General features: G+C 42.4%; 1 protein-coding gene across 3 annotated transcripts in view; it reads right to left on the reverse strand.

Annotated features, from left to right (window-relative positions):
• LOC134348420 (cytochrome P450 20A1) overlaps positions 1–23,024 on the reverse strand; it is a 61,732-nt gene that overhangs the window by 20,129 nt on the left and 18,579 nt on the right. For all 3 annotated transcript variants that reach the window (XR_010018420.1, XM_063051765.1, XM_063051764.1), the window contains exons 5-8: positions 15,527–15,694; positions 12,759–12,837; positions 4,731–4,846; positions 1,731–1,785 (exon numbers count right to left, since the gene is read on the reverse strand). Coding sequence is in view for 2 of the 3 variants with exons in the window: in XM_063051765.1 (XP_062907835.1) it covers positions 1,731–1,785; positions 4,731–4,846; positions 12,759–12,837; positions 15,527–15,694 (418 nt within the window). In the remaining variant the exon portion in view is untranslated. The remainder of the gene's footprint in view (positions 1–1,730; positions 1,786–4,730; positions 4,847–12,758; positions 12,838–15,526; positions 15,695–23,024) is intronic.

The following is a 23,024-nucleotide window of genomic DNA, read 5'->3' on the forward strand; positions in this document are numbered from 1 at the left end:
AACTACCCTGAGACCTCATCCGTAATAATTGACTCCCACATCTTCCTAACCACTGAGGTCAGACTAACTGGCCTAGTTTCCTTTCTTCTGCCTCTCTCCTTTCTTAAAAAGTAAAGTGACATTTGCATTTTTCAGTCTTCTGGAACCAATCCAGAATCTAGTAATTCTTGAAAGATCATTACTAATGTCTCCATGATCTTTTTAGCCACCTCTTTCAGAACCCTGGGGTGTACACCATCTGGTCCAGGTGATTTATCTACTTTCAGACCTTTCAGTTTCCCAAAAACCTTCTTTCTAGTCATGGTAACTTCACACACTTTACCACAGGGCAGTGGGCACATAAGAACTGCATGGGCTGAGGAGGAGATCTGTTTGTGAGGAACTCAAGAATGAAAGGTGGATTGGAGGAAAGATGGAGGAATTGACAATGAAGAAAAGGGGAAATCAAGCTTCAGGAAGAACAAGGAGTTGGTGGTGAATGGGAAATGAAGTTCAATAGAGTAAGAGCAAAGGAGCTGGAGGGAAGCACACAATATAAAAGGGCAAGAGAAGAGGAATGCTGCAGAAAGAATAAAACCGTTTAGGATTAGCAAAATAGAGTAAAAATGGGGAATCAAAGTAACAGATGAGAGATATACACAAAAATCTTATTACCATGAGCTTGTTGGGACTGTTCAATTAATTTTCTAAAAAACTATTGTAATTTTTTGAAGATAAGTAACAAGGACAAGAATCCACAAGTGGCAAATCTTAATCCATAACAAAGCAGAACTACCCAGGGACACTAGTGTGAAGCACTTACTTCATTCAAGGGAAATGTTTCAACTCACTGACATGGAAGAGTAAAACACAAATACACTTCCAAACATAAATACTGTGACATTATACTATGAAAACCCTTGGGATGGTTTGCTACCTTAACAAAGTAGGACTTCACCTATGAGTCTGTTGGGGTCACCTACTATAGCCGGCGCTCCCGGTGTGGCCTCCTGTATAGTGGTGAGACCCGATGTAGACTGGAAAACCGCTTCACCAACCATCTATGCTCCATCTGCCAGAAAAAGCAGGATCTCCCAGGGGCTCACTTCCCATTCCCATATGTCAGTCCATGGCCTCCTCTACTGTCGTGATGAGGCCACTATTATGTTGGAGGAACAACACCTTATATTCTGTCTGGCTAGCCTCCAACCTGATGACATGAACATTGACTTCTCGATCTTCCAGTCATGCCCCACCCTTCACCATTCCCCATTCCCATTTTCCCCTCTCACCTTATCTTCTTACCTGCCCATCACCTCCCTCTGGTGCTTCTCTCCCTCCCCTTTCTTCCATGGCCTTCTGTCCTCCCTTATCAGAGACCCCCTTCTCCAGTCCTGTATCTTTCTCACCAATCAACTCCCCAGCTCTTTACTCCACCCTTCACCCTCCCACCCCGTTTCACCCATTACTTACTGCTTTGTACTTCTTCCTCCCCTCTTCTACTGTCTTACTCTGACTTCTCATCTTTTTTTCTCCAATTCTGATGAAGGGTCTTGGCCTGAAACGTTAACTGTTTATTCCTTTCCATAGATACTGCCTGGCCTGCTGAGTTCCTCCAACACTTTGTGTATGTTGCTTGCTATCTTAAAGTTTCATATAAATGCAAATTGTGAGTTTTGTTTTGCAGAATGACACTCATGATCACGTGTGTGCCTTCCACTGCTATTCTGTTTTGAGAAGGTGGTACTTACAATTTGCTGTAATTACAGTTCCAGCCAGTGAGAAGATCATACTGTCCTCCAGCACCTAGGGAAACAAGCAAATCTTTCACCACAACCTTCATACACAGACGTAATCTGAGTTTGCTGACAGATTAACACTGTCAATGTTTCAGTCAACAGGATGATGGCTCATCAAGAAGGATGGCCATGTAGCATGGGCAACTGGTGACAATTTGCATGACGATAGCTTCCAATGTGAACAAGTATTCTGACTGGCACTGATGAGAATTTATGACCAATAATGACATCAATTTGTCCTATGACAAAATGCATGCAGACATTACTTACAACACTCTCCACACCGCTGACCCAGTGGTAAGATAAAAAAGATTACAGATTGACTCTATCTCCACGTGTATATTGAAACATACAGTGAAATGTGTTTGCGTCAACGACCAACACAGTCCAAGGTGTGCAGATGGCAGCCCACAAGTGTCAACACACTTCTGGCACCAACATAGCATGCCCACAACTCACTAAATCTAACACGTACGTTTTTGGAAGGTGGGAGGAAACCGTTGCGTGTGGAGAAAACCCACACGGTCACAGGCAAAAGGTACAAACTCCTTACAGACAGCGACAGGTACTGATCCCTATCCTGTAGCTGGAGCTGTGAAGCGCACATAGAACAGTACAGCACAGGAACAGGCCCCACAGTCCACAATGTTGTGTCAAACCAGCTAAAAAGTAAATAAAAAACACCCAAAAACTAATCCCTCCTACCTATACAATGTCCATATCCCTCCATCTTCCTCACATCCATCTGCCTATTTAAACATCTCTCAAAAGCCTCTAAAGTATTTGCCTCTACCACCATACCAGGCAGTACAGTCCAGGCATCCACCACTCCCTCAGTAAAAACTTATCTCTTACATGCCCTTTGAACCTACCCCTCTCACATTCAATGCATGCCCTCCGGTAATTTGCTCTGCTCCAATTTAAAACTCTCTCGTAAGGACCATACCTATCCTTATCTATAGGTATCCTGAAAGTTAAGGAGTTGTGGTCACTGTTCCCTAACTGCTCACTCACTGGAAGGTCAGTCATCTGGCCAGGTTTATTACCCAACACCAGGTCCAGTACAGCTTCTCCTCTCGTTAGACCATGCACATATTGATTTAAGAAACCCTCCTGGATACACTTAACAAATTTTCCCACACCTAAACCACTAAGGGCCCAGTTTATATTAGGGAAGTCGAAATCCCCCCTGAAAACAACCATATTATTTTTACACATTTCCTTAATCTGATTCATATCTGTTCCTCAATGTCCCAGTGGCTATTGAGGGGGGAGGGGTGTCTGTATTACAATCTCAGTGTGATTGCACCCTTCCTATTCCGGAGTTTGACCCAAATGGATTCAGAGTCTGAACCCTCCACTTTGTCTCTCCTGACTGTAGCTGTGATATTGTCCCTGGGTGGTAGTGCAATCTTTCCCCACTTTTACCTCCTCCTCTACTTTTTCTAAAACTTTGAAACTTGGTATATTAATCACCCATTCCTGCCCTCTCTCAACCAAATTTCAACAATGACTACAACATCATAGTTTCATGTACTGATCCATGCTCTCAGTTCATCACCCTTACACATAACACTCCTAGCATTAAAATACACACACTTCAAACTATCCCACCCATCATACCTGTTATTTCAACTTTGCCTTTCAACACTTTTCCTAATATCTACCTCCTGGTTCAATCCTTCCGTTACTGATCTGGTGCTCTGGTTCCTAGCTCCCTGCAAAACTAGTTTAAACCCTCCTGAGTATCACTAGCAAACATCCTGGCCAGGATATTGGTTCCCCTTCAGCTCACGTGCAACCTGTCCCTCTTGCACAGGTCATCCCTTCCCCAGAAAAGGTTTCAATGATCCAAGAACTTGAAACCCTGCCCCCTGTAGCCACCCATCCATCTGCGCTATCACTCCCATTCCTACCTGCACTAGCCTGTGGCACAGGGAGTAATCCAGGATTACTACCTTGGAGGTCCTTCTCTTCAGCCACTTTCTTAATTCACTGCATAGGACCTCTTCTCCTTTTCTGTTTATGTCATTGGTGCCAATGTGCACCACGACCTCTGGCTATTCACCCTCCCCCTTGAGAATATCTTGCAGCCACTCCAATAAATACCGGACCCTAGCACCCGGTGGGAGTGGGGTGGCAACACACCATCCTGGTGTCTCTTTTGCAGCCAAAGAATCTCCTGCGTGTCCCCATATAACTACGGTTACTCTACCCTTCCCTGCTGGCCAGAATGCCACCAGTTTGGCTGCAGCAGCCGTGCCCCCATCCCCGCCCCCCCCACCGTAAAACTGATTCTCCCACCCAGTGATGGGATAGGGGGTCCCTATCAGAAGTAATTTCTCACAGTAATCAGCTAAGGTTTGTCCCTGTGGACTACCCCCGCTCGACCTGTGGAAGGTGGCTATGATTCTCCTGCAGGGTGATGAGTTGTGTCTCCCTCATGCACTGTTTAACATATCCACTTCTAACATGGTTAAACATTCAAAGCTCTGTCAGTAACAAAATCTGGTATTGTACTAAAAAAACACACTACTTGCCAAAGACTGGTTAGAGTAAAGCTTCATGAAGCATTGTAATGGAATGTTTCAGGGAGGGAATTCTTGAGTTTAAACAGACACACAAGCAGCCAGAATTGGAAGCGTGCAGAGGTAGGGTTGAAGGGGCGACTGGAAATTGTTCTATCACACAGTTGCCCAGACCAGCCACTCATACAATCATAACCTTCCAGTAAATAGCAAAATGACCTCTCCACATCCTTTCCCACAGCTGCACACACGACAGACAACAGTCCACAGTCTGTCCTGCATTGTGTCTGCCCAGTCTTCCCACAGCCAGGGCCACGACAGATGAAAGCAAACCCCCACAAAAGTTGCCTGTCCCACAACAAACGTCGGACTACAACCCACCCTGTGACAGGCACTCACCCCTAGCCTGCACTGCCACCTGTACCTGTTTCTCACTCGCGTCACCCTGCAGCAAGAAATCCATGAACACTTGGCGACTGGTGCTTTCCCCCTTCCTTTCCGTTGCCACCTTCTTCAGTGTAGCTTCCATTTCCCCAAGAGCTGGTAAGAGAACAGAATTTGAAAATAATAGCATACTCCAATAATTAATCAAACTCGATCTATTGGCTCTTGAGTTTGCTCTGCCATTCAATAAGATTACAACTGATTGTGGCCAAACTCCATACAGCCCCCTTTCTACTAATAGCTGCATTTGCTTCAGTATTAATATATCCTTTCATTGGTTGAACACCCAGAAGCACAGTCTAATCAGAGCTTTATGCAGCAATAGCATTAACTTTCTTAACTTGCCCTCTAGGTTTAAAGGGCTGCATTCCATTAGACTTCAGGATTATTTTCCATTCATATATCTGTATTCTGAAAAATCTTTGGATCTTCACAATTTCCACTTCTTCACATTTACAAACCACCGTTTTATTCTTCACCTGCCCAAATGTGATAACCTCACACTTGTGTACAATATAAATCATTTACTAATGTCTTAATTTATTAATATTTCTTCACATTTTGATGCTTTCAAATATACTGTTTACAAGATTTCCTCCACTCCTGCTCAGTAAATCTTACTTTGGGACCTTAAATAGAATGGATCATTGCAACTCCAACACAGATTCTTGCAAACAAATAAAGTGATTGCTTGTATTTCCCCAAGCTTTATCTTTAGCAACAGACTCTCATGAGGGATGCAGGCAGAGAGATAGATTCTTTAGACCTTGGGGTTTATTTGCTCCTTTCTCGTAAACAGATGTAAGAAGATTATTTGGTCTATAGTTCCCTGGTTTCCATCATCCACCAGGTTTTAAAACAAGACAAAGGAAAGGTCACGAAAAGCACAGGCAGAATCACTTGCATGATTTTGAACATACTGATCATGAGAGTGGTCAGTTACCCAGCGCTAATGTTATGGAACAATAACATTTTGTGAGGCAATGTCTGGCAGAAAGCTCATCCTTGCATTTGAATTGAATTGAAATTGAATTGACTTTATTTCTTACATCCTTTACATACATGAGGAGTAAAAATCTTTATGTTATGTCTCCATCTAATAGAGTGTAAGGGGGTTTCGATTTTTATGTTACTGCAGAGGCTAATTAAAATGGCATCTTTGTTATGTTAATCTGGGGAATGCGGCTTTGTTGTGTTAAACACTGAGAAAGTTTGCGCTAACAAGTGCAATGTGCAATCATAGTAAGTTAGAATAATTTATAATAAATAGAACAGTCAATGTGAAATAGAGTACACTCAAATCAGCGCAAGTTCATCAGTCTGATGGCCTAGTGGAAGAAGCTATCCTGGAGCTTGTTGGTCCTGGCGTTTCCCAGATGGTAGCAGCTGGAATAGATTGTGGTTGGGACGACTTGGGTTCTCAATGATCCTCCAGGCCCTTTTTACATACCTGTCCTTGTAAATGTCCTGAATCATGGGAAGTTCACAACTACAGATGCGCTGGGTTGTCCGTACCACTCTCTGCAGAGTCCTGCGATTAAGGGAGGTACAGTTCCTATACCAGGCAGTGATGCAGCCAGTCAGGATGCTCTTAATTGTGCCCCTGTAGAAAGTTCTTAGGATTTGGGGGCCCATACCAAACTTGTGTACAGACCACATGAGGTCCTCAGTGATGTGGATGCCGAGGAACTTGAAGCTGTTCACCCTCTCAACCCCAGATCCATTGATGTCAATAGGGGTTAGCCCATCTCCTTTCCTCCTGTAATCCACAACCAGCTCCTTTGTTTTTGCAACATTGAGGGAGAGGTTGTTTTCTTGACACCTCTGTGTCAGAGAGATGACTTCTTCCCTGTAAGTCATCTCATTATCGTTTGAGATAAGGCCAATCAAAGTGGTCTCGTCGGCAAATGTAATTAGCAGATTGGAGCTGTGGGTGGAGACACAGTCATGGGTATACAGGGAGTAAAGGAGGGGGCTTAGTACACAGCCCTGAAGGGCTCCTGTACTAAGAGTCAGAGGGTTGGAGGTGAGGGAGCCCATTCTTACAACCTGCTGGTGATCTGACAGGAAGTCCAGGATCCAGCTGCACAAGGCAGGGTCAAGGCTGAGATCTCTGAGCTTCTTGTCAAGCCTTGATGGAACTATGGTGTTGAATGCTGAACTGTGGTCCAAGAACAGCATTCTCACATAAGCATCCTTTTTCTCTAGATGCGTAAGGACAATATGTAGAGCAGTGGCTATTGCATCATCCACCGATCAGTTGTGTCGGTAGGCGAATAGTAGGGGGTCCAGTTTGGGTGGTAGCATGCTGCAAATGTAATCCTTGACCAGCCTCTAAAAATACTTGCTCATTATTGAGGTGAGTGCGACAGGACGCCAGTTGTTCAAGCATGTTACCTTGGTCTTTTTTGGTACAGGGACAATGGTGCATGTTTTGAAGCAAGAGGGCACTCTACACTGGGACAGCGAGAGATTAAAAATGTCTGTAAACCCACCTGCCAGTTGTGCTGTGTACATCCTGAGTACTCGCCCTGGGATGCCGTCCAGTTTTGCAGCCTTGTGACTCTCCACTCATTGGAAACATCTGCGTACCTTGGCCTCAGAGATGACCAGGTTGCAGGTTGTAGTGGTGGCTTTCCTCAGAGGCTGAGAGTTAGCGACACTGAACCAAGCATAAAAGTGATTGAGCTCATCTGGGAGAGAGGCCGCAATGTTGGCGGCACCACAATGTTTGGCTTTGAAGTCTGCGATGGTATGCAGCTCTCGCCACAAGTCACATGGGCTGTTTGTTGTGAATCTTGACTCAATCTTTTCCCTGTATTGTTGTTTCGCACCCTTGATAGCTTTGCGCAGATCGTAGCTGCTTTTCTTGAGCTCCTACTGATTGCTGCCAGCGTAAGCTGTGTCGCGCAGTAAGTGCTGCTCACACGGAAGTACTGATCCAGAGTTTCTGGTTCAGGAAGAGCCTGACCAACTTCTGGGGGAACAACATTGTTGATGCCTTTCCGGATGAAGCACATGACTCCATCAGTGAACTTGAAGACATCCTCAACATGGAAGACATTCCAGTCAATGTCATCGAAGCAGTCTTGCAGCATGAAGGCTGGCTGGTTGGACTAACAGTGGACAGTTTTAACTATGGCTGCCTTTTGTTTCAGCTTCTGTCTCTACGTCGGCAAAACCAGGATCGAAGAGTGATTTGATTTTCCAAAAGCTGGGCGAGGGAAAGCTTTGTAAGCATTTCGGAAGGAAGTGTAGCAGTGGTCAAGTGTGTTATCTCCACGAGTGCTCAACTGGATGTGCTGACAAAACTTCAGAGAGACTTCCATCAGTGATGCTCAATTAAAGTCACTGGCAACGATGAAGGCATTTTCTGAGTGTGCAGTCTCCAGCGTGTTGATGGTCTTGTACAGCTCCTTGAGAGCCAAGTCAGTATCAGCCTGCGGTGGAATGTACACCGCTGTGATGATAACAGCCGTGAACTCCCAAGGCATTCAGTAGGGTCTGCACAGCAGCACCAGGTATTCCAGGTCTGGGGAACAAAAGGATTTGTGTGCATGCACGTTCTGGGGGGTCGCAGCCAGCATTGTTGACAATGAAGCATACTCCTCCTCCTTTACTCTTCCCAGTGAGGTTTTTCGACCTGCCTGCCCGGAACAGGGAGAATGCCGAGGGCTCGATGGCATGATCCAGTATCTCCTTTGTCAGCCAGGTCTCCACGAAGCACAAAACGTTACATTCCTTTGTTTCCCGCTGATAGGAGATTCTGGCTCTCAGTTCACAAAGCTTGTTACTCAGGGACTGAACCTTAGCCAGGAGTATCCTAGGGAACCGCGGTTGATTTGCACGCCATCTCAGCCTCACCAGGACACCGGCCCTTCTCCCTCGCTTCCAGCGCTTCTTCCGAGGTAGTGGCGGTGTAAGAAATGAGTCTCCCATGGATCGCACAACCAGGGGATCCCAATGTAGGAAAGGCAGCACATAGTGGGTAAATGCTGTCTTTCCAATGTTCAGAAGGGTCAGTCTATCGTATCTGATGTGACTATCAGCTACTTGAACAGAAAACTGTAGCAATTAGTAGTATACTGTAGATTTGGAATGGAGCTCGCAACACGGCCACTGTACGTGGTGCCATCTTATTTTAAAAGATGTCCTTACCATAACATCAAATCGGTTCTACTAGCCCGAATTCACAAGCAAGTGAAATCAAATGAGTACTACCAACAGCTCTTGTTGGGAGCACGTGGCTCTGCAAAGTATAACCTTCTGCTTCCAAACTGATATCCTGCTGAAACTTTCTGCTTGCAGAACAATCCCCTACCAATGAAAAAATGAGCATCTGCAACTAGTAGGAGAAAAGTGAAATGTGACCTATGCAACCTCTTCATGTCTTCTCCCATGCTACAGAGGTTGGTTCAAGATCAAGAAGAATTCTTTGTGCCAGTCTCCTCAGTTCCATTTCCTGCCCGGCATCAGTATCTAATGGCACAATCAATAGAATCTAAATGCTAAAAAGAATTACATCAAGTCACCATCCCTGCGAGCTGAATCAGATATTGATTCTCCTTGCATCATATTTCTTCTGCTATTTAATTTATTTCCATAGTGATGACAAGACACGCTGACAGATCAGAACTGCTGCTATTCAAATTATCAGAATCAGGATCAGATTTAATTATCGACATATGTCATGAAATTTGTTAACTTTGTGGCAGCAGTAAAATGCAATACATAATAATAGAAAATACCATGAATTACAGTAAATATATATATATATGACTTATTAAATAGTTAAAATAAGAAAGTAGTGCAAAAATGGAAATTAGAAAGTAGCGTTCATGAGTTCAATGTCCATTCAGAAATCTGAGGGCAGAGGGGAAGAGGCTGTTCCTGAATCACTGAGTGTGTGCTTCAGGCTTCTGTTCCTTCTTCCTGGTGGTAGCAATAAGAACAAGGCATGACCTGGGTGATGGGGTCCTTAATGATGAATGCTGCCTTTTTGAGGCATCGCACCTTGAAGATGTCCTGGATACTATGGAGGCTAGCGCCCATGATGGAGCTAAGTTTACAACTCTCTGCAGCTTACTTTGATCCTGTACAGTAGCCCTCCCCCCCCCCCATACCAGACAGTGATGCAGGCAGTTGATACGCTCTCCATGTACAACCGTAAAAATTTGCAAGTGTTTTAGGTGACATACCAAATCTCCTCAAACTCCTAATGAAATATACCTGCTATCATGCCTTCTTTGTAGCTGCATCGATACGCTGGATGCAGGTTAGATTCTCAGAGATATTGGCTCCCAGGAACTTGAAATTGCTCGCTGGTCTGTGCTCACTCGTCTTACCCTTCCTGAAGCCCACAATCAATTCTTTGGTCTTATTGACGCTGAGTGCAAGTTATTGATGCGACACCACTCAACTAGCTGATCAATCTCGCTCCTGTCCACCCTCCTGTAACCATCTGAAATTATGCCAAAAACAGTTGTATCATCATCAAATTTATAAATAGCTGTGCCTAGCCACACCATCATGGGTGTATAGAGAGCAGAGCAGTGGGTTAAGCACACATCCCTGAGGTGCACCAGCATTGACTGTCAGCAAAGTGGAGATATTATTTCCAATCCGCTCACATTGTGGCCTTCTGGTGAGGGAGTCAAGGATCCAGTTGCAGAAGGAGTCACAGAGGTCCAGGTTCTGGAGCTTTTCGATCAGAACTGTAGGAATGATGGGGTGCTAAACGCTGAGCTGTAGTCAATAAACAGCATCCTGACATAGGTATTTGTATTGTCCAGGTGATCCAAGGCTGCATGAAGAGCCAGTGAGATTGCATCTGCCATAGACCTATTGTGGTGAAAGGGAAATTGCAGTGGATCCAGGTCCTTGCTGAGAAAGGAGTTAATTCTGGACATAACCAACCCCTCGATGGTCATTAAAGCAGCTCATCTTCATGGGCACTGGTATAATTGTTGTCCTTTTTAAACAGGTAGAAACTTCTGACTGTAGCAATGAGAGACTGAAAATCACAGGGGTACCGTCACAAAACGCTCATCCAATTCAGCATTCTAGCTTCAGACAACTCAACTGCATTAAAACTTCTCTCCTCTAAGAAATGTAAGACCATTTGTGACCTAGAGAGGAGGAAGACGCGTAAATATGGGAAGCAAGAAGAGAACACCACAGAGAGAGAGAGAGTGAGAGAGAACAAGAGAGAGAGAGAGAAAACGAGAGAGACAGACAGACTCACTCTGAAAGGAAGCAAAAGAATATGAGGCACAAACACACCAGATAGAAAGAGCAACCACTGTTGTTCGTCTGCTGTGTTCATCTTTCAATTATTTACTGCTTTTATTCTGAATGTGATTTAGATAATGAGTAGAAAATCATACACCCAATTATGCTGACTCCACAAAGATTCTGGCACTATAAATAGTGAAAATGAAGTAGAAAATTACAGTAAGGAATTAAACTGAGCAACTGTGGAAGAACTGCTTTAGTTTTACTAAAGGCTTGGCCTTCAGTTCTGGTCTCAAAATTTCCTAGACGGTGAAGAGCTGGCAACAGTGGCATAAAAGTCATGGGATGCGAACAGAAAATATTGACCAGAGCTCATAAAATGCTGGCCTCTACACAGGGCAGAAAAAAATGCACCAACAGATCAACTACCCTGGGTTCCCTTCCTCTTGACAAAGGAGTGAGGGTGGCCATGATAAGAATGTTTAAAATAATGCACAGTTTAAACAAATTGAATTCCACTAAAGATCTTCTGTTGTGTACAGAATTTAAGCGTAAAGGACATACTTACAGGCTAAACATAATATACCATGTAGCAGGATTCCAGCTTGGATAATGGAGCAATATACTTCAGTAAGAAACTAGAACATCTTTTCTCAACACATCAGATTCAGATTTTAATAAATGCAAAGTTTTAAGAGTTACCAGAAATGACACAGCTAGAAGATAGAAACCTAGACTTTTTTTGTTGTGCTAATACTCTTGATTACATTCATTCACTGTTTCCACCTCATTGAATTTTAAAATGACCCATCATACCAAGGTGACTTTTAATCACATCTTAGACTTGAGCTGTAAAGTTCGGACTTGCCAGTTCACTTCTGTCCTAAAGATTGTTAAGGAAGGATCTATAGGTGTTAGGCATTCTCAGCTTGTTCAAGGACGGATTATTGCTAGTCACAGACAGTCCTCTGCCTGTGACCGGCAATACTTAATGTAATTTCACAATGTACCAAAGCCAACCTCCCCCTGACAATGACAGTTTCACAGAATAGCACAGCATAGGAAAAAATCCTTTGGTCCATGCCTGTCCCAAGCTTGATGCTAAATTCAACTGTCTCTTCTGCCTACACATAATGCAAATCCCTCCATTTCCCTGCATACTCATGAGCCTGTCTAAAAGCTTCTTGAATGCCATGATTTTATCTGCTTGCCCTACCACCCCTGGCAGTGCGTTCCAGGTACCTACAACTCTTCTGTGTAAAAACTTGCCCTGCATATCTCCTTTAAACCTCTACCCCCCCCCCCCCCCACCGTCACCTTAAAGCTATGTCCTCTAGTATTCAACATTTCTCCTCCAGGAAAAAGATTCTGGTGTTTACCTTATCTATGTCACTCAACATTTTTATTAACTTCCTTCTAGTATCTCTCTACCCACTGAGAAAAGAATATATTTTCCTCTTCCTGTATAGAATCCCTCTGTACTCAGTTGATAAATCTTGCTGCATCCACAATAGGGCAGAACATAGTAAGCTTTGCACTTCATCCTCAAATAGTGATGCAATGTGCATCACTAGGTAGCAGTCAGGACAGGAATCCCAGAAAGCATTTCCCTCTTGAGTCCAGAATAAAATTTAATGATAACTGGTGAGGCCCCCCTTAGACCAAAAAATTCATCACATCTATAGTCAAAGCTGTAACTGAGATCTTTGGATTTGCTTACAGTCACAACTAATGCAAAATTTCATTAAGCATCACAATCACAATCCAAAATTACCTGCTTCAAAATGTTCCTTCCTGGGGGAGCTTTTATCAAGTGATCCATCCAAAAATCCTTTCCCGATCTCAGACCAAATCTGAAAGCCAAAACAGAACGGGATAGTGGTATGCCTCTTGAAATGCTGGCAGACAGCCATGGAATTTGCGGTTTGCACCTCACATAAACAAGATTTAAGAAACCTGTTTCAAATACCTGGACTGGTTGCATGCATCCTAGAATACATGTGATGTCAGTGCACATCACAGAAAATAAGGCTTGAAGTCATGCACCTCTCAATAGCAAATGTTAGAGCAAACATCCTGAAATACAGTATCCAGGTACACCTAAATTTGAGTAGACTGGCATGCCACCCAGAATTCCATGTATGTTGGCACATCCTCCTGAATATTTAGGGCAGCCAAGAGGACCAGGGGCAAAGTCACTTATTTCATATTTGGGATAGCAACATGATTATTTTGACAAATTAGGATTCCGAAGTTTCAATCACTGATGCAGAGAGATGTTGAAAATCCATTGATGGGAGTTGAAATTTAGAGAAATAAATAAATCTGCAAGCAACAAATGGGTGTAAAGTCCCATCTGGTTGACTAAAATCTTCCAAAGAAGAAAACTTGCCAGATTTACACTGACTGATTTACAGTGCCTATAAAAAGTATTCACTCCCTTGGAAGTTTTCATGTTTTATTGTTTAACAACATTGAATCACAGTGGATTTAATTTGGCTTTTTTGACACTGATCAACAGAAAAAGACACTTTCCTGTCAAAGTGAAAACAGATCTCTACAAAGGGATCTAAATTAATTACAAATATAAAACACAAAATAATTGATTTAAAGCATTCAACTCCTTCAAATCAGTATCTAGTAGATGCACCTTTGGCAGCAATTACACCCTTGAGTCTGTGTGGATAGGTCTCTAGCAGCTTAACACATCTGGACTCTGCAAATTTTCCCTGTTCTTTTTTACAAAACTGTTCAAGCTCTGTCAAATTGCATGGGGATCATGAGTGAACAGACCTTTTCAAACCCAGCCATAACTTTTCAATTGGATTGAGGTCTGGGCCCTGACTTGGCCTCTCCAGAACATTAACTTCGTTGTTTTTAAGCCACTGCTGTGCAGCTTTGGCTTTATGCTTGGGGTTATTGTCTTGCTGGAAAACAAATTTTCTCTCAAGTCACAGTTCTCTTCCTCCAGGATTTCTCTGTATTTTGCTGCATTCATTTTACCGTCAACCTTCACAAGCCTTCCAGGGCCTGCTGCCGTGAAGCATCCCCACAGCACGATGCAGTGACCACCATGCTTCACGGTAGGGATGGTGTGTTTTTGATTATGTGCCAAACATAGAATATAGTCTGATGGCCAAAAAGCTCAAATTTAATTTCATCGGACCACAGAACCTCCTTCCAGCTGACTTCAGAGACTCTCACGAGCCTTTGTGCAAACTCTAGCCGTGATTTCATGTGAGTTTTTTTTCTCCAACAGTGCTCTCTCTTTGCCACTCTCCCATAAAGCTGCGACTGGTGAAGCACCCGGGCAATTGTCTCCTCAGTTCAGTGGCCATTGTTTTATGTGCAGTTTCTCCCATCTCAGCCACTGAAGCTTATAGCTCCTCTAGAGTTATCACAGGTCTCTTTGTGGCCTCCCTCACTAGTTCCTTCCTTGCACGGTCACACAGTTTTTGAGGACGGCCTGCTCTAGGCAGAATTACAGCTGTGCCATATTCTTTCTATTTCTTGATGATTGATTTAACTGTACTCCAAGGGATATTCAGTGATTTGGAAATTTTCTTGTGTCCATTTCCTGACTTGTGCTTTTCAATAACCTTTTCACGGAGTTGCTTGGAGTGTTCTTTTGTCTTCATGGTGTAGTTTTTGCCAGGATACTGACTCACCAGCAGTTGGACCTTCCACATACAGGTGTATTTTTACTACAATCAGTTGAAACACCTTGACTGCACACAGTAATCTCCATTTAACTAATTATCTGACATCTAAAACCAACTGGCTACACCAGTGATGATTTGGTGTGTGGGGGGGGGGCTAAATTCTTATGCAATCAATTATTTTGTGTTTTATATTTGTAATTAATTTAGATCACTTTGTAGAGATCTGTTTTCACTTTGACAGGAAAGAGTCTATTTGTGTTGATCAGTGTCAAAAAAAGCCAAATTAAATCCACTGTGATTCAATGTTGTAAAACAGTAAAACATGAAAGCTTCCAAGGGGGTGAATACTTCTTATAGGCACTGTGCACACAAATCCAAAATCAGCAATGTGACTTAGTTGCCTCCTCAGTTCAGAGGTAATTGTAAACAGAAAGAACCTGATCAACAGAACCCACATCAATAATAAAAAGAAACCGATAAGCGTGTATATCTCAACCTCTACACTGTGCTGGAACTCACCTGGCACTCTTGCTACAGGTCCTTTGAAGCACAAGTTTTGCTGCTCTTTTTCCCCAGAATATGGAAGTAATCTCACTGACATTTTTGGCCTATCTGAATGCAAAGTTTGTTCAGCTGCACTGCTAAAAAATAAACTGATCACACATCATCTCATGGTACACACAATGAAGCTCAGTTTCAGTATTCCTTGTTTTTTTGGGCAAGGTCAATAGCACTGAGGGAAGAGCTTCCTCTGCCAATGCAGTCCCATTCTGTTGTTTTGTTATGTGACATTTCACTGAGATGGATTGATCAAAAGCAAGTTAGAAACATTATCACTTGCTACACAATGCTGCTCTGTATTCCATCTGAGTGCACTCACCGAATCATGATCCTTCCGAAAGCGAATTACTTCTTGATCACTTTCAAAGCGACTACCCATTGCTGTCTGTGTGACAGACTTCATGGCAAAGCCCAACAAATGCTGACACAGCGGAACGTGCTGGGATTCAGGATATGAAAGCCACTTTGAAACCAACTCATCAGCTAGCTGATGGAAGAGAAAAAGGAAAAGGCAAGGAGACGTTAATCATCTCATACATCATACACTCCATCTCATCCATGCAGAATGTGATATCCATCTACACTAATCACTTTAGGCCTCTATCCCTCTACGCTCTTGCTAACCAAGTACATGTCCACATGCCATGTCAATATTGTAGTTGGAACCTCCTCTGGCAGCACTTTTCAGATATTCATCACTCTCCATGTGAAAAACTTACCCCTCTGATCGCCTTTAAATGGTCTCCCTTCTTATCTTAAACGTGAGCCTTTCAGACTTGCTCTGCTCTGGCAAAACTTCTATGTATGTCCTTCATAGTACTATAAACCTCTGTAAAGTCGCCCTTAATCTCCTAGGTTCCAGTAAGAATAAACCCAGACTAAACAATCTACCCTTACCTATAACACTCCATTCCAGAGTTGAATCTCTTCTGCACTCCCACCACTCCTAGCATTTCCTTCCTGTATTGTGGTAGTCATAATGCGGTCTAACTAATACACGTACAGTGCCAACATGACTAAAGCACTTAATGCCTCATTCTCAGTACCTCACACCTTCTGGATTAAACACCATCTGCCACTTCTCTATCCAGCTTTCCAGCTGATCTATGTTCCATTTAATCCTTAGACATTCTTCTTCACTATCTATAACTTCACCAATTTTCACGTCATTTACAAACTTACTAATCTAATGACCTACATTATATGTACAGTATTGTGCAAAAGCTTTGGCACATAAAATTGCAAGAAAGTTTGTGAACCCTTTGCAGTTACCCGCTTTTCTGGATTAATTTACTCATAAAATGTGGTCTAAGTCACAAAGAGACAAACACAATCTGCCTAAACTAATAATAAATATACAATTGTACTTTTCACATCTTTATAGAACAAATTGTTTAATTATTCACCGTCCAGGCTGGAAAAAGTATGTGAACCCTTGTATTTAATAACTAGTAGAAAATGTTTTAGCTGCTGATCAAACTTACGTAATGGTGTGGAGGAATTTTAGACCATTCCTCCTTACAAAACTGTTTCAGTTCATCAATATTTCTGGAAGACCTTCCATGAGCAACCCTCTTCAAGTCATGCCATAGCATCTCAGTTGGGTTGAGGCCTGGACTCTGATTTGGCCATTCCAAAACACACATTTTCTACTTTTTAAACCGTTCTGTTGTTGATTTACTCTTGTGTTTTGGATCACTGTCTTGTATCATCCAACTTCTATTAAGCTTCAGGTGACAGACTGCTACCCTGATACTCACCTTTAAAATGTCTTGATACAATTTTGAATTCATTGTTCCCTCAATGATTGTAACGTGTCCAGGCCTGAGGCAGCAAAGCAGCCCCAAACCATGATGCTCCTTCCACCATGCTTCACAGTTGGGATGAGGTTTTGGCGTTGATGTGGAGTGCCCTTTTATAGCAATGTGCACTTCTGCCAAAAAGTTCAACTTTCGTCTCACCTGTCCACAGAACATTGTCCCAGAAGTGTTGTGGAGCATCCAGGTGGTCTTTTGCAAACCTGAGATGTGCAGTGGCTTCCTTTGTGGTGTCATCCATGAACACCATTCTTGTTCAGTTTTTTTTTTCTTATAGTGGACACATAAGCAGAGACTTTAGCAAGTTCTAGAGATTTCTGCAGGTCTTTTGCTGTTACCCTTGGGTTCTTTTTCACCTCCTTCAGTATTGCCTGTTGATCTTTGTAGGATGCTCACTCCTAGGGAGGGTAGAAACAGTACAGAATTTCTTCCATTTGTAGACAATTTCTCTTATTGTGGACTGATGAACACTCAGATCTTCAGAGGTGCTTTTGCAGCCTTTTATAGCTTCATGCACCTTTACAATTCTTCTTCTAAGGTCTTCTGAAAGTTGTTTTGATGGAGGAATGGTGCACATAAACAGATCTTCCTTGATAAGAGCAGGCTCTGTCAGTAACTTAACTTTGTGTGTCTTTTTTTTATAGAGCAGGGCACCTCTACAACCCACACTTCCAATCTCGTCACATTGATTGGAACACCTGACTCCAAATAGCTTTTCTTTCTTTTCTTTTGAAATCTTTTTATTAAATTAGTACACAAAAGGTAAAACATATAAAAACTAATACACTGTTGCGATATAAATTTACAAGAGATATTAATACATAAAAAAAGTACAAACAGTGCAGTTTAGTTATAAAATAATGAGGTAATATAGTAGTATACTAATTTTCCATATATATTAATAAAGAGAAGAAATAACCCAAAACCCCCCCCCCAAAAAACCCACCGTGCAACTACCCTAAAAAGCAAAGCAAAGCAATGGGCTAACTAGGTATCAAATAGACTTAAACAACTTAACAAATAGCTTTTGAAGAAGGCGTTTACCCAGAGGTTTACACACTTTTTTTTAACCTAGACTGTGATTGTTTAAATGGTTTACTCTGTATTGGTGAGAATAAGTACAAATGTTTGTGTGCTATTAGTTTAGGCAGATTGTGTTTGTCTATTATTGTGACTTGGGTGAAGATCAGACCACATTTTATGAGTAAATTAATGCAGAAAACCAGGTAACTGCAAAGGGTGCACAAACTTTTTCTTGCAACTGTATATATAGTTAGGGTGCCTATAAAGACATACATACTGCAAGACCATTGTAGTACAGATTCTTTCTGTATACCAGTGGTTACAGATTACCAATCAGTTCAACTTTTCTGGGCTTTGATGCTTTAGATGAGATAGAGAGGGAGGCACAAGAGGTGGAGTTGCACTATAGGCAAGGAGCACTGCATTCAGAACGGAAATATTGGAGGGCTCATCACTGAGGCAACGTGGGTAGAGTTCAAAAATAAGGAAGGTGAAAGGGGATGAAGGAACAGCTATCTAAACAGACCATGGAAAGATGTAAAAGGGTAATTTTAACTTCCTCTGCATTGACTGGGTCTTCCTTCATGCAACAGGCTTAGATGGGGCAGAAATTCTTTGGTACATTCAAGGTGGTTTCTTGAAACAGTATGTGGATAGTTCCATTAAACACAGGACCATACTGGCCCTCAATTTGATAAATAAGCCTGGACAGGTGACTGACCTTCAGTCAGACAGCATTTGGGAACAATGTTCACAACTCCTTTAGTTTTAAGAATATAATCTTAAGAAAAAAGATAACCAATTAAGAGGCAGGTCCATTCAGGAATAAAGGAGGGAATTTGTATTTAGAGTCAGAGCAAGTGGCTGAATTACTAAATGAGTACTTTGTGCTAGTATTTACTGAGCAGAAGGAATTGGAGGATAGTGAAAACAATGGGGAATGCTAATGTGCTGAGATATTTTGAGATTGGGAAGGAGGTAATGCTGGGTCTTCTGAGAAGCATTAAGGCGGATAAATTCCCAGGGCCTGATGGCATTTATACAAGAATATTCAAAGGAGCATGTAAGGAGATTGCTAGGGCTTTGACAATGATCTTTGCATTGTCACTAGTAACTGATGAAGTCCTGGAGGACTGGAGAGTAGCAAATATTATTCCTTTGTTCAAGAAGGGAAATAGGGATAATTCAGGTAATAATATGGTAGTAAGCCCCACGTCAGTGGTAGGGAAGCTACCAGAGAGGATTCTTAGAGATAGAATTTATGTAGATTTGGAAAGCAATGGCATTCTAAAAGATAGTTAGCATGGTTTTGTGTGGGGATTCCATACCTAACAAACGTGATCATTTGAAGAGGTGACAAAGATGCTTGATGAGGTTAAGGCAGTGGATATTATCAACGTGGACTTTAGTAAGTTATTTGATAAGGTCCTTTGTGGTAGGGTGATTCACAAGATAAAGACGCATGGGATCCAGAGTCAATTGCAAGCTTGGATCTAGAACTAGCTAGCCCACAGAAAACCTAATGTATGGTAAAAGGCTGTTATACTGGCTGGAGGTCCAAGACCAGTAGGGTTCCACAAGGATTGATGCTGGGACCTTTATTGTTTGTGATATATATCAATGGTTTGGATGAAAATGTAGATAGGTACTGTACATTAGCAAGATCGTAGATAATATAAAAATAAGTGGCGATGTGGATAGTATGAAGGATTATCAAATAATACTGTGGGATAAAGTTACACATATAAGCAAGAAATTGGCAGATAGTGTTTAGATAGATAGAGAGATACTTTATTGATCCCAAAGGAAATTATAGTGTCACAGTAACATTACAAGTGCACAGATACACAAATATTCAAATATTAGTGGAGAAGTAAAAGAGAATAAGAAATAAGTTACCTCAAACTGTTTAACAGGAGGGGGCCATCACTTCCCCAGCTATAGGCTGACTCAGTATAGAGCCTAATTGCTGAGGATAAGAATGACCTCACATAACACTCTTTGGAGCAGCACAGTTGTCGTAGTCAATTACTAAAAGTGCTCCTCTGATCAGTTAAGGTGGCATGCAGAGGGTGAGAAACATTATCCAGAGTCGCCAAGATTTTCCACAGGGTCCTTTGTTCTACCAGATTCTAATGTATCCAGTTTGACTCCTATAACAGACCCTGCCTTTCTAATCAGTTTATAGAGCCTATTTAGCATCATCCGTGTTAATGCCATTGCCCCAGTACACCCCCACATAGAAGATTGTACTGATGACAACAGACTGGTAGAACATGTGAAGCAGAGGCCTGCATACTCCAAAGGACCTCAGTCTCCTCGGGAAGTAGAGGTGACTCTGGCCCTTCTTGTACACAGCCCCTGCGTTGGTGCTCCACTCAAGTCTGTCATTCAGGTGCACCCCCAGGTACTTGTAGGCCCTCACCACATCCACGTCCTCACCATCAATAGTAACAGGGAGCAGTGCAGGCTTAGTCTCCCTAAAGTCCATCATCATCTCCTTTGTCTTACTGCACAGCTGCAGATGATTCAGCTTGCACCATTTGACAAAGTCCTCCATCAGGCCCCTGTATTCATCCCCTCCTGTCCTCCCTTTATACACCCAACTATTGCTGAGTCATCAGAGAATTTCTGCAGATGTATCTAAAGTCTGAGGTATACAGGCTAAACAGGAAGGGAGCCAATACAGTCCCCTGTAGGACCCCAGTGTTGCTTATAGCCATGTCTGACACACAGCTCTGACACAAATTGTGATCTGCCAGTCAAACAGTCCATTATTCAGGATACAGTGGAAGTGCAAACCTGCACTGTATGGAGCTCTCCCCCCAAGTAATGAGGGCTATATGGTCTTGAAGGCACTCTAGAAATCAAAAACCATGTTCCTCACAGTGTTGCCCTGCTTATCCAAATGCGAGTAGGCTTTATTCAGCAGGTAGATGACAGCATCATCGATTCTGGGCAAGTGTAAGATATTGCACTTTGGGAGGTCAAATACAGTTAATGGTAAGTCCCTTAATAGAGCGGTCATAGGTTCCAGGGCTACTAGGAGTATTGGTGGAAGCAGACACATTAGTGATGTTTAAAAGGGTTTTAGACCAACATGTGAATATGCAGGAAATTGATGGATATGAATCCTGTATAACTGAAGAAAAGTTAGTTTTATTTGGCATCATGTTCAACAATCACATCGTGGGCCAATGGCCTATTCCTATGCTGTATTGTTCTGTGCTCTATCCTCCTTGGTCTCACCAGCCCCACCCCATGCCTCTTTATAATGGCATGACCCTTATCCTCCCTTTGTCCAGATGCAGGGTCTTGATCTGTAACACTGACTCTCCCTTTACCTCTAAAGATGCTGCTTCAGCCATTGAGTCCTTTGATTCTTTGTGAGAGGGAGCTTTATTTTGTATCTAGATCTTACACTAAATGCCAAAATTGGTAACACGAGACCTGATGACTGGGAAGAGCACGTAAACATCACCTGGTGAGCCAGCTGTCAAACCATCGAGACCCACCACACCCCTGCCTGCCCACTCACACACACATCCAAACACACAGTTTCATTCTCAAACATACGTTCCTCTGTTGGTCATAATCATTTCCTCACCTACGGAGATACCAGTATCTCTCGCTTTCTCTCTCTCTCTCTCCTCCCAACCCCCCCCCCCCCACACACACACACACACGCACTCTGGCCTCTGTAAGGTTCAAACTCTCTAGCAGACAGAACAAGTTATCCTTGACATAGAGGGTATTTTAAGATGTACTGTAAATATTAGCAGAAAAGAGAATAATTTTAATTTTGCAGATAAACAAAGATGTGAAATGAACTAAACCACAGAACAGAGTTGTACTGAGTGAACAAAACCAAGCAGAAATTGTTAGGTGTAGGAGAAAATGGGGAATAGGGATTACTGTAAAAAACATGTAAAGCGCCTTGCAGATATCAAGAAAATAAATAGCAAAAGCTTTTATGAGTACCTATTATAAAAAATTCTAATAAAATGATTTGGGATGAAGGGAATGTAATTACAGATGGCATCTTTCAAGCAGACATTAAATACTTCAGCAATGAATTTTACAAATAATGCAGGAAATGAAACAGAAACTGTCGAATGTTTGAGGAGGAGATGCACCAGATGTTGAGAAATGGTAAAAAGCTCTCGCAAAGCATTCTGGAACATTTACTAATTTTTTTGGTGCAAATTCTTTGTTGCACAATGACAATTTATTCATGCTCAACATGTTAAAGGAAGACCAATTGAATAATTACTTTGGTTCTGTCTTCACTAAGGAGGACATAAATAATCTTCCAGAAATAGTAAGGGACAGAGGGTCCAGTGAGATGGAGGAACTGAGCGAAATACATGTTAGTAGGGAAGTGGTGTTAGGTAAATTGAAGGGATTGAAGGCAGATAAATCCCCAGGGCCAGATGGTCTGCATCCCAGAGTGCTTAAGGAAGTGGCCCAAGAAATAGTGGATGCATTAGTGATAATTTTTCAAAACTCGTTAGATTCTGGACTAGTTCCTGAGGATTGGAGGGTGGCTAATGTAACCCCACTTTTTAAAAAAGGAGGGAGAGAGAAACCGGGGAATTATAGGCCAGTTAGCCTAACGTCGGTGGTGGGGAAACTGCTGGAGTCAGTTATCAAGGATGTGATAACAGCACATTTGGAAAGCGGTGAAATGATCGGACAAAGTCAGCATGGATTTGTGAAAGGAAAATCATGTCTGACGAATCTCATAGAATTTTTTGAGGATGTAACTAGTAGAGTGGATAGGGGAGAACCAGTGGATGTGGTATATTTGGATTTTCAAAAGGCTTTTGACAAGGTCCCACACAGGAGATTAGTGTGCAAACTTAAAGCACACGGTATTGGGGGTAAGGTATTGGTGTGGGTGGAGAATTGGTTAGCAGACAGGAAGCAAAGAGTGGGAATAAACGGGACCTTTTCAGAATGGCAGGCGGTGACTAG

Source organism: Mobula hypostoma, chromosome 6 (genome assembly GCF_963921235.1).
Source record: "Mobula hypostoma chromosome 6, sMobHyp1.1, whole genome shotgun sequence".
Classification (NCBI taxonomy): Eukaryota; Metazoa; Chordata; class Chondrichthyes; order Myliobatiformes; family Myliobatidae; genus Mobula; species Mobula hypostoma.